The 12,847-nt window shown below is 37.4% G+C and overlaps 2 protein-coding genes across 3 annotated transcripts in view; one reads left to right on the top strand and one right to left on the bottom strand.

The window, feature by feature from the left end:
* CWC27 (CWC27 spliceosome associated cyclophilin) overlaps window positions 1-9,169 on the top strand; it is a 290,308-nt gene extending 281,139 nt beyond the window's left edge. For both annotated transcript variants that reach the window (XM_002744915.7, XM_008992001.5), the window contains one exon: window positions 8,457-9,169. In XM_002744915.7, the coding sequence (XP_002744961.1) occupies window positions 8,457-8,619 (163 nt within the window). In that variant the 3' untranslated portion in view covers window positions 8,620-9,169. The remainder of the gene's footprint in view (window positions 1-8,456) is intronic.
* LOC100398433 (actin-related protein 2/3 complex subunit 3) lies at window positions 2,240-2,922 on the bottom strand. Its single transcript, XM_002744916.7, has one exon. The coding sequence runs from the start codon at window positions 2,880-2,882 to the stop codon at window positions 2,346-2,348; it is 537 nt and encodes a 178-aa protein (XP_002744962.1). The 5' UTR covers window positions 2,883-2,922; the 3' UTR covers window positions 2,240-2,345.
* Window positions 9,170-12,847: the final 3,678 nt, after the last annotated feature.

Genomic DNA, 12,847 nt, shown 5'->3' with positions numbered 1-12,847 from the left:
AATTGCTTGAACCCAGGAGGCGGAGGTTGCGGTGAGCCGAGATTGTGCCACTGTACTCCAGTCTGGGTAACAACAGCGAAACTCCATCTCAAAAAAAAAAAAAGAATTTTAGGAGGAAATGGGAATTAAACTGGGCTTTGAAAACAAACAGGGATATACACCAGTGGGAAGGAGGTGGAAGGGCGTCCCAGAGATGTCATGTAGACAAAAGTATGCTGCGGCCCATCTATGCTACAGAGCAGGGTACGGTCCTTTCAAAGGATCAAATGTGAGCAAAACAAAAATTGTTTGGTCTTGCTGAGATTTTTATTTAAAAATAAAAAGACTGGTCTCCTTTCAACACTTCCCCTACCCCTAAAAAAATTTAAATCAGATTCATTTAAGTTTGTAATCCATAGTCCCATAGAATGATAATCTTAAGTAATAACTAGGAGCTATTTTATTAGGTTTCTTAGAATTCTAACTTAACAGAGAAATGAGAAGCTGTCAACACAGTACACTAACACAGTACAGAGACAAATTTTGTATATGGCAAAGTTTCATAAAGAATGGCAAGGTCTTTCAACCTGCATGGGGAAGGCTATCTGAGGACAATATATGTACTTTCTCCCACCTCAAAGGCTAATCATACACTAGACAGATGTCGGTCTTCAAGCAGTTTAACTGCTCCATTTGAGAAAGATAACTGTTGGATTTTCATATCATAAAGTTAGAAGTAGTAGAAATATCTTGTTTCAGCTTTTTTAGTAACTTAGCCTTTCCTCTGGCATTATCCAGTAAGAGTTTATAAACATAATTGCTAAGTGATTTGGAATTATGTATTAATACTATCAAGGAGCAAGGTAAACAAAACCAGAATTCTAGTCAAAGGTTTTGGTGGTGGCTGGCTACTCAGAAACATTTATTTATTCAGCACCCATTTATTGAGGGCATTCTTCTTGCCAAGCACTGGTGACTAGTGCTGGTACAAAGGCCAATAACAGAGCCATCATAGAGCTGGGTGTAGTAGCACATGTCTATAGTCCCAGTTGCTTGGGAGGCAGAGACAGGAGGATCACTTGAGCCCAGAAGGGCTGTAGTGTGCTGTGAATACTTGGATAGCCACTGCACCCCAGCCTGGGCAACATAGCAAGATCCCATCTCAACAAAAAAGCAAAGCTGCCACCCTCAAGAGCACCTCCAGCCTAGTAGGGAGACAGCAGTTACACTGTAGTATGAGGAAGAATAAACCAAAGAGATATTCAAGATTCTCTGCAAAACCAGAGGAGGGTCTTAACCCTGGGAGACAAAGAGTGGGACAGACCAAGAAAGGAATCAGGAACCATTTCTAAGATGGAGATGACACCTCAGCTAACTGGAGAGAGAGAAGTGTATAGTGTATAGAGAGGCAGCGAGGAAGGGGAGTGCAGGGATTTGTTCGGGAAACTTCAAAGAATTAAGATGTCTGGAGCATAAGACGTGATGGGGGAAGGAGATGTAACAGATTGGAGAGGGAAGCAAAAGCCAGATCATAAAGGCCACATTAGGAGTTTGGGACAATGGAGAGTCCCAAAGGATTTGTGTAGATAATGGAGAGTCACCAAAGGATTTAGAACAGGAGAGTTTTCATGGCTACATTTGCATTTTTGAAAAATATATATAGCAGGAAAGACCTGAATATTATAGACCACAAAGTAGTCCTTAGTAATTTGATGCCTGAGAGGAAATTGCCAGATATCCAGAGGCAGGCTATGGGCCCTTGGCTCTGCTCCTTTTGGACTGCCAGCTGAATGAAGTGTCCCTGCTTAGCAACCCTATATTAAGAAGAATGAGAAGAAACTGGGAATGAGATTTTAGATAGCACCAACTAAAGGCAATAAAAAGATAAAAATTTATAGTGGAAATTAATGCTTTTTTTTTTTTCCGTAAGTAAGCATTCACCTAAAAGAGTGGTGCCTTTTCCCAAAGATGCTACCACATTGCTCAATACCTTTCTGGAATTTCTCTTTTGGAATTTCTTTAGTGTCCAGCCTGGGTTCACGTCTTTTTATGGTTGCATTTTTTTAATTTTATGCTCCAAAATAAGCACTACTCAATCTGATTTCTTTTTTTTTTTGTTGTTAGAAATTTCTTTATTATTATGTATTCTTATTAAGCGCCAGCTTAATACTGCAGAAAATTTCAAATCACCCTTGATAACACACTTTCTTTTCTCCTACCCGAATTCTTGATCAAGAGTTGCTCAAGTAAAGACATGCTCTTCTCTCTTCTGTATAAAACTTTATGAAATAAAGGCAAAAGATTGTGTATATCTTGCTGGAAAATGCTGCCCAGGAATCTGGAGATGGTGGCTGCCCGAGCTCCCTTCACTGTCCAGGTCCTGAAAGACTCTTGTTCATGAACTGTCTCTTCACAAAGCAAGTCCACCACTTGCTGGGTTTATCATTCTGAGGGTCGAAAACTTTCTCACAAAGTCTCAGTCCAGTCTCTTGCCTTAGCTGTTGTAAATAGGCTCTCATCACTTCATCTTCCTGTTTGTTTGCAGGTTTGGCGTAAATCGCATTAAGTGGAAAACCAGGCTCTCCAGGAATGGGAAAATTAGTGATTCCCAGTGTATACATTTCTTTCTCACCTTGGCTTTTGGAATTGCACTTTTGGAGTTTCTTCAGACACTCAGAAATGTAGAGAGTTATATATATCAAGGTCCTATCAGCTTCATTCTTAATTTCATAGTTCTTGAAGAAGACATTGGCCTTGAAGTAATAGATGGCTTCATCCACAATATCTGTATCTTTTGTCTCTCTGGGGGCAGGTCCTTTGAATTGACTTCTGATAGGTAACAGTGCCATGTTTCCAATGAGTTTGGTGTCAGGATCCATGAGAGAAGAGTGGTAAGCCGGCATCTTGGCGGCGCCCGAGTTTCAACCCAGAGGAGCAGGATCTCTCAATCTGATTTCTTATCTTCCTTACTAGACCTAGCACTGAACTGACTTTTGATGTATTCCCAAAGTTAAATCCATCTTTACAGGATGAAAGTTTGTTACCTCTAAAGATATTCAAGAAAGCATCTGGTCAAGAAGTTATCAGCTGCAAGTTTCTTGACCCTCACTCAGTCTCAGAGATTGCCTATGAAACAGGGCTGATAAAAATCTCTTTCCTGCCTCCACCCCATTCAGTTACTGTAAAGATGCTACCAGAAAACATGGGAAAGCTTTCTGTAGGATGCTGCGTCAGTGGGAGCTATTTTTGTTGTCTTACGGTTTGCAGGCAATTCCAAACTGTGCATTTGCCACATCGTGGTGTCTGTCTGTATGTTCTTACAGATTGTTTACTTCATAAGAGTAGGGCCTGGGTCATATTTGGCTTTGTTTCACCAGTGTCCAGCATTGGCATCTTGCATTAAAATCCCCCAGATGTATTTTGAATCAATAATTGAGTCTAGTTCATTGCCTTATCCTCAAATCACATATTTAAGAAATAAATAATGCACTTGAGATTATTCAGTTCAAATAATAGACTCAGAGGCTACTTGAGTTTCTTCAAGTAGTTTGTCATTAGGAACCAGCTGTTCTCCATCTCTGAAGGGGCAAGGACAAAGGGCTAATGAAATCAATCAATCTGAAAACTTAAAGGCTCTTAAGCTTTTTTTCTGTGCCCTTTACTTTGACTGCATTTAAAAATAACTAAGAACATTTTTTTCAATTGCTAATGCTGGGACCCCATCCCAGGACAATTAAATCAATAACCCTGGAGTTGGAAGCCTGGCACTGATAGTTTTTAAAGCTACTTGGTGATTTTTAACATGCAACCTGCATCTGACGCAGGGACTCTAGAACTAGGCTTTGAGAAACATTGCTTTAAGAAATAAAAATTAAAAAGGGCCTTCTCTCTAGTTCTACATCAGGGGCTATAGGAGATGGAAAAGAACATAAGGTGTGTTCCCACTGCAGTCTATTAAGGGAATGCAAACTAGCAATCAATCACTAATATAAATGAGTGGAAAAGCAACTACCAGTATTTGCTGAGCTATGAGAGATCATGAAAAGGTGGACTTACGCTGAGCCTGAGACTTTCTGCAGAGTCTGGGAGATGGTTTAGGGAGTTTATCATCAAAATAGAAGATAGTGTCTGCACACAAAAGGAAATTGACTGTTAGCTTAGCAATCCTTCTAGTACCAGCCAACAGGCCTGACCAGTACGAAGGGTCTGAAGGCCTTATTCCCAGCACACATCACCATGTTTGGCACTGGGGATGCAACAGTGAACAAGACTCAAACTATCTCAGACAACTGAGTCTGTTCACAATAAAGTAAACAGGCAATTACAAAATGAGGAGACTGGATGAAAGAAGGTTGGTGAAATAGGAAGCACCAGTTGTTGGAGGGTTTTTAAGGATCAAACTGAGGTATTTAGTTCAGTCTAATATGATAACCAATAGTTTCTGATCAGAAGAATGCTATAAAGGAAACGTGTAAGAAAGATTATTTTTTAAGCTTTGGATCTGGGAAGGAAGTAGTACAGATATAGAATAATTAGGACACCTGCAACAATCTTAGGATTGGGTGGTAAGTTCCTAAGTTAGGGTGGCTTGGATGTGGGAAGGAGAGATTTATAGAATTCACACTGAAAAATATAGCTGTTTACATTATATAAGTATAAATAATTTAAGTTCATTTAAATTGGAAATGAATTGCTAATGTTGGAATTCTATATTGGGCTACTTATTGTGTGTCTGAGAATCAGTTCCTCTCTTGATATTTCCCACTGATACAAATTGCTATCGTATTTTAGTCTATTTCACAATTGAGGAAGAACTATAAAAACTGGATATCAAGTTAGTGAGGTCAGTCTAGGTCTCGATCCTTTTTGAAGAATCAGTTGTTTACTTCTGTTTATAAGTTTACACAGCCCCATACCAAAAATAAAAAAGACAACAAAAAACCACTTTCCTGTCAAACACAACCTCTGTGAAAATAGTAAACCTCGCTATTTCTGTAACACACTATAAAGTCAATGTCATTTGAGAATCTGAGCCTATGTGAAATTTTTTATTAATCAAACCTAAATTTTTATTTTTGCCTTCAAGTGAACAAGCTCTACAATTTTCATATGTAAATGATCAGTGTGTCATTAATTCCAAAAAATTCACTACTCTTCTTGGGCCAATTCCATAAACAGCCACAGAGTGGATAGAGTTATTGGGACATACACGATTGTAAACTATAAGACCCCCTGTACTCAAATTAAGTCTGTATTCTATGTCTGCTTGTGTATCCTCATAGGAGACCGTAAAGTACAGGCACGCTTTCAATTCATACAGTCTGTGATTTATAGAGGCACGTAGGTCAGGAATTTATTATGCTGAAAATCATAATAACTGTTTTGTTTTGCTTTTCAAAATGAAGTGACCAAAGCATGTTGAAAGATAAATGGTGAAGCATTTTGATTATGCTTTTATTTCTCTTAAAGATTAAATATTATTGCCAAATAACCAGCCATGCTAAGTATTATGATATTAAAGCTGAAGTAGTTTGTAAGCTGATAGCCCTTTCTTTCCTCTGGGTTTAGGTTTGTTATTAATCAAAATGTTGAACTTGCTTAGTAGAGTGGTGTATGAAACAAACAGTTGAAAAAGACAGCTCCTTTAACTTACGGCTCTATGGTTTTTTTCAAATTTGTAAGGAAATCTGTTTCTTCTTGCGGACTTTATGCTGTTATTCATGTGTCTAGAGTTCATTTTTTATACCAGAGCCAACTAAATCTAATAGTTGCAAGATTTTCTCATGGCATAGAAAGTAAGAAGGTGCCTTTTTATATTCTTAATTGACAACAGTCTGATCAAGTCATTTTTGAAACATGGAGAATCCATGTAATATCCCTAGAAATGGATATTACAAAAACTCATCTGTATTTCTGGGCAGAGAACAGGATAATTTTTTAAATAGAAGAATATGTATATGAAGAGGTATTAATAAGATAGTAGGTTTGTTTTCTCATATCCGTCCAAGAGTATTGATGAAATTGTTTTAAAGGGCATATGGTTCTTGCTACACTTTCTGGTGATGGATTAGACATCAACACAGCCAGCCATAAGCACTTGGAAAGCTGCTGCTAATCATGTACTGAAGTGCAGTAGAGGGGTCTAGACTCCCCATGATGTGTGGTAAGGGACCTTTAACAGGACAGTCCTACCATTCTTCTGCAGTTACTCCTCATCAGTGGTAATTTTACAATTTTAAAGAGTATATTTTGTGGGGGATGCAGCAAAGACTGTAAGAAATGTTGAAGAAAAAGGCTACCTCTCAATAACTGGGGGAAAAAAGGCTTAATTTATTACTTAAGTAAAGAAGAACTGTGCTTTTAAGGCACAGTGTCCCTACGCAAAGTAGGTGGCAAATCTTACATAGTGCTTTGGGGTCAGGAATTGTTTAGGTGTAGCTATTAATCTCAAAAGCCCCTTTATTCAAAAGAGACTATTGTTGATGGGCTGTCATTCAGAAGCATATTCACTGGAGTGAGTCTGCAGTTGATGGGCCAACTTTCAAAAGCATGTGGCTGTCACTGGTTAATTGGCTTTCAGAGGTGTATTTACTGAAGTGAGTTGTCACTGATCATTTAGACCTTGGTGAGACATCATTAATTGCTTAAATCTGGTTTAATTGTTTTTCCAACTGATTCTAGTGGTTTACTTAATACCATGACTGTAGAACAGTCAGCCTTTTTCTGGGAGTTAGAGATTGTCTTACTTTCAGAAGCTAATATCTAAACATTATAGGAAGTTGAAAGCACAAGAATATTAGACTTTGCAATGATTATACAATACATTTTTTAAATAAAGGTGTTTACTAAAGGAATGGAAGATTAAAAACTTGGCAACTCCACATGTGAAATAGCATGTTCAGGTATTGAGATCTGTTATTAAATTTGATACAAATAATGTATCATTAATAATATAGTTCCACGCATGGTGGCACGTGTTTGTAATTCCAGCTGCGTGGAAGGCTGAGGCAGGGTGCTCACTTGAGCCCAGGAGTTTGAGACCATCTGGGGCAACATGGCAAGATCTTCTCTCAAAAATAACAATAATAATAATGAAGTATAAAAATGTGAACATGACTTAAGTCATTCAGTAAATTAAAGTAGATTCTAGATCATCCATATATATCACTCCTACTTATTACATTCCAGCAAGCTTTCTTAGGTGGGACAAGGGAAGGTAGAAATGGTACATAAGCCTCAACTCGTCAGCCCTGGTGAGTAGCAGCTACTGAACCCTTAGTAATGATGGTATCACTAAAATTGTGACATTTTGTTTCCCTCCTATAATCTTTTTAGGAGTCTTTAAAATCTGGGTATATCCATGGGAGTTTGCCACACAAGTAAATATCACTCATAATTTCTGCCGCTGTAGGGAGAGGGACCTTCACTACTGCCTACTTACTGCCCAGATCTCCACTTACATGGGACAAAAGATATTAGCATCATATTTGGGTTTCATCTGCTTATATGGGACAAAAGATATTAGCACCATATTTGGGTTAAAACAGGCGTATAAGAAGTATTAATACTACAGTTTAACCCTGTCTGCTGTGATGAAGAAAAGTGTGTATAGGGTATAACTGGTAGGAAAAGACTTAGAGTTTTATTTGTTTAAAAATTAAACTTTTCTCTTTCCAAATTCATTCAACTGTTCTGAAGTCTGCTCTTTTGACTTCCCTGTTTATTCCTGACACTTCGTATGGGGCACAGCTAATTACTAACATATTTCACTGATCCTAAAGATAGCTAGCTTATGACCTCTTAGGATTCCAGCGTATGCTGATACCTTAAGACCAGTGAGCTTTTGAGGAAGTAAGAGAACAGGACTGGTTAGGTTTGTTGTAATCAACAGTAGAAGGAAATTAGTCCATAGAGTTATGTCAAAAGTTTAGTTTCCTTTTGTATGAAGAAAATATTTTTTTAAACCGGCAATTCCCCAGGAAAGGGAGTCATAACACCATTTGAACATCATTTTTAAATTAGCTTAATGTACTCCCTACTTTTGACCCATGTAACTGTTGAAAATTTTAAAAATCAGATAGGACTGGTTTATTGTCTTGAGTTTTGTTCTGCAGCCTGACTCACTCTGGCTAAAGGAAGGTGTTCTTTAAAGGAAGCAGTGTCCTCTGAGTTTACTTTGAGGAACGCTTCTGTATAGAACTCTTTTAACCTCCCATCAGGGGAGAAACCTCAAGTGAAAACTGAGGCAAAGATACTCTACTAGAAATATAAACCAACAGAACAAACTCCAGACATGTTTTTCAAATTTAAGAGGTTTCTGAGAAATTGGTTTCCATGTGGTGTAAGAACCAGTAAACAACAAACCCATCTTGGTGTTCCGTACGCTTATGGTTCATTATGCCAATGATAGTAGAGTATAGAATTTCTACTTTAAGTTCCCATGCAAGAATCACTGAACCATCTCTTTCCCTCTTTAGGATGTCACATGTACTTCAGTTTGAGGATAAAAGCAGAAAAGTGAAAGATGCAAGCATGCAAGACTCAGACACATTTGAAATCTATGATCCTCGGAATCCAGTGAATAAAAGGAGGAGGGAAGAAAGCAAAAAGCTGATGAGAGAGAAAAAAGAAAGAAGATAAAATAAGAATAACGATAACCAGAACTTGCTGGAAATGTGCCAGCAGTGGCCTTGTAACAGCCATTGTTCCCAACAGCATCACTTAGGAGTGTGAAAAGAAGTATTTCCGAACCTGTTGTCTGGTTTTGAAAAACAATTATCTTGTTTTGCAAATTGTGGAATGATGTAAGTAAATGCTTTTAGTCACTGGTACATGCGTTTTTTTCCTACCTGACCTTTTATATTGCTAAATCTGAAATAAAATAATTTTCCTTCCTTGTTACATGTTAACCATTTGCAGACTATGCAAACCTGTTTGTGTCCTTTCACCCTAAAATATGTGAAGGCTTCCTTTTCAAGGTTTTTTTTTTTTTTTTTGCCAATCAGTGTGAGCTTGTAAGGTTGCTCAGGTTAGCCTTGAACTCATGACCTCGCCTTCACAAGCGCCACGACATCTGGCCGTTCAAGGTTTTTTAATAACAAGTTCTTACAAAAAGAATATTTCTGGGAAACCTCCCTTTCACTAACTTTGGAGTATAATAAAAGATTATAAATAAAAAATAGACTATAAATATGGGTGAAGTTTTTTGCATATAAATATTTCAGAATATCCAAGTCAGCCTCATGCCTTTAGTCTTGAGGAACCCCCAAGTAAACATTCACGCCTTCATGTAGGCCAGTGCCTGGGTTTTATGGACACAGTCAAGATACTTTAACACTCTAAGTAACATCAGCCAGGCTCACTGCATGCCCAGCCTGACACCTGGCCCCCTGCCTACTCCTCTGTCCTCAGCACAGCAATACCAAGAGCACATGCAGAGGTCCCATTCTGACAATAAAAACTCATTAAGAATTTAACTTTTGATGACAACCATTCATGGTTATTTACTGTATATTATCTTTATTATAAGAGTCTGAATGCTAAAATTATATATATTATAACCTGATAAAACCTCACCAGCTACTTCTTTTCAGATTGTGTCTCATCAGCTCTCTCTTTCAGAATGTAATCTAATAGGCTTTCTCTAGAGCATAGAACACTGGTTCTCAAAATATAATCCCAGATGCTACACTAAAGCAGTAGTAGCATCACTTCAGAGCATGTCAGAAATGTAACTTCTTGGCCATACTACCCACCACTACCACCTCTCTTTCAGACTACTGAATCTGAAACTTTGAACCTTGAGGGCTCGTTAAACAGATGGGTGGGCCTTACTGCTGGTGGTTCCACCTCTTTTGATATTGGCAATATCTAGTGAAGTTAAAAATGTGTATATACAATAACCCCAAAATTCCAACCCTAGGTCCTAGGAATCCTAAAGAAATTCTCGCAATATTGCTCAAGGAGAGGAGTACTAAGTTATACATTAAAGCATCAACCGAAGAATGGATAAATAAGTTGTTGAATACTCATACTATGAAATAAGAGGTGAAAATCATAAATCAGAGCTATATGTGGTAGCTGATCTTTAAAATAATGTGGAAAAAAAGGTAACCACCAATATAAAAACAAAGATACACAATTTATTATGATATATTGTTTATGGATGTACACATATATAGAAAAGTATAAAAACATGTGGAAATAGTGGTTGCCTCTGAGAAGGAATTCACAGGGAGCTCACTTGTGTTTGTAATATTTTATTTTTTTTAAGTGCTAGATGATGGGTACTCAATTCTCATCTTCTGTACATGTTGGAATAACTGAAATATTTCACAATTTTTTAATGATTTTACCTGGAACCAGAGGTGAGAAGACAAAAGGACCCCCAGTACTAACAAAAACTGTTTCTATTTTGCTTCAAGAAGAACGAGAGAGCTTCAAAGAGGAGGAGAGGGCCATGATAGAGGTGCTCTGGGAAAATGTCAACCCATCCAAATGCAGGGTGGTCAGACTCAAAGTCACCCCAAAAATAAGCCAGTGTTTAGAAGTATGCCCTATCTTCCCCTCACCAAAAAGGTTATAACATTGGTTTTATTTCAGAGAAAACAGAATTTCATCTTCCAAACTCACAGTGCTGCTGTTGGTTATTCTGAAATGTATTACCACTAAATCAGTGTTGAAGTACCCTATGGTTTGTCTACCATTCCTCCTGGATTGTGTCTGCCTTAACCAGTGCAGTGTTATCCCAAAACAGAGGAAACCACAGACCTCCAGGGCATATGCTAGAGAATAATATTTGCAGGTTTAAAAAGATAACTGAATGACAAAATTAAAACGTCAGTTCAGTTGAATGCTTCTCATCCTGTTTTAACCACAAGGAGCAGAAAGATCTGAAATTCCATAGAGATTAGAATCTTATCAGAAGAACTTCACCAGGATAATAAAATTCACCATAAACTTAACTGAATAAGAGCAATAATAATTTTTAAAAAGGTTAAAAATGTAGTTGAATTATCTGTTCAATATTGTATGAAATGTGTTCATAGTAAAGCTTTTGGAAATGTCACAGGAATGTATTGGAGCCAAATGAGTTGCCAAAAAAAAAAAATTCAAAAAAACCAAAAACATGTTAGAAAATTAGTCTTTAAATTTTTAATTTCATATTTGGGATTATTTTTACTTTATGTGTCTTACCCTAGGGATGTTACCCTAAGACAAGGAAGTATGTTAGCATTTTTGTTTGTTTGTTTGTTTCATTTTTTACATTTCTTCCTTGCTATATGAGTTAGCATTCTTACTGTCTATGACAGTGCTGCACATTCTGAGGAGCAAACAACTCCCAGCAATTTTTTTTTTTCTCGTATGACAAACCAATTTTTCTCTTTGGTTGAAGTCATTGGCAAGGTGAAGGTTAAAACTACCCCCAGATCTCTCCTTTCTCAATAGGTAATTGAGGCAAATGCAGATCTCTCTAGAATGTTTAATGATAGAATACAAAATGCAAGGCTTCATGAAATTTGAATTCCAAGAGAAATAATGAATCACCAAATCTTATTAGGATGGGCATTAGAAGTCCTGGGTTTGTAGGAAGAAATATTTATTAATTTATTCCCCAGAATCACTACCACCACCACCAAAGCCGTAGGTGAATAAAAAATGGTGTAATACACATACCCTCAGCACTCTGTATCCTCTGAGGCCACACAGTAATTGCATCTGCTGCATCTAAAGGTCATCTAATAGAACAAGGTCATTAAAAAGTGTGAGGAGATGAGTGGTTTGCTGCTGTTGTTTTTAGAACAAGTTCAATAAGCCATGATGTTCTTATCAAGCTGTCACTACCAAGTTCCTTGATTAGATCTGACGTGTGAGGTACATAAACCTGTTCTGTTGAAGCAGTGTGGCCTCTATGGAAAAGGTTAGATAAATGCAAAATAATGCCCAAACATGCTGTTTAATCTTGGTGATAACAAGAAAGAAAATGGAGGTGTGAAGTGAGTTACCATTGAGGGTTGTATCAGTATAAGCAATTTGTCTGTAAGGGGTGTAGAGAAGTTAAGAGAGGTTACATTCTTTAACACCGTCATTCACACACACACAAAAGCAGGTCTAGTTTCTCTATGGCTTTGACTCTGTTCCAGTAACTCTAGACAGTTTATCAAGTGGTTCCATTTCTGCTTACTAGAAAGCAGGAAGTTTTCCTGTCCCCAAGTGTGTTTTATCTCTTTTAGCTTTTAGTGAAGACAAGTGAAACAGGAACCATTTTGTAGAGAAATCTTTTCTAATAAGGCTTGATGAAACATGAATTCTGAGAGAAATAATTAAACACCAAATATTACTAGGATGGGCATTAGAAGTCCTATGTTTATAGAAAGAAACATTTAGTTATTCCCTAAAATTGCTATCACCACCACCAAAGCTATAGGGGAAGATCTTTGTGACAGGTGCTAAGAATTTCATTAGTCCCTGTGGAAATCCCTATGAAAGTTGTTTTCATTGGTAGACTGGTCAACCAGCTCTCCTTTATAAAGGAAAGAGGAGCCCTGATTTGCAGCATTTACTGATTTCCACAGCATAAGTCCTCTCATCATGGCAGATTTTAAGCCACCAAAAGTAGCTCCAGTAAACTGTTATTTTTCCCAATTCCGTTTTCATGCTAGCTAAAAACTTATACAGTAACTCTTGCATTGGCACTAAAGACCTTACACAAAGGTTTGAAACTTTTGCTAGGATATGTCTTCATGCATATTTCTATTTTATGTAATTACTTCACAATTTGATCAAGTCCTAAGTTCTAGCAATATCTGTATCCTACATTTTTATGACATTTTATATCTTTAGATTCTCTCTTGATGCAGTTTTCCAA

This window comes from Callithrix jacchus, chromosome 2, assembly GCF_049354715.1.
Source record: "Callithrix jacchus isolate 240 chromosome 2, calJac240_pri, whole genome shotgun sequence".
Lineage (NCBI taxonomy): Eukaryota > Metazoa > Chordata > Mammalia > Primates > Cebidae > Callithrix > Callithrix jacchus.
Note: the sequence above shows the minus strand (reverse complement) of the source record. Positions and strands in the feature narration are given on the sequence as shown.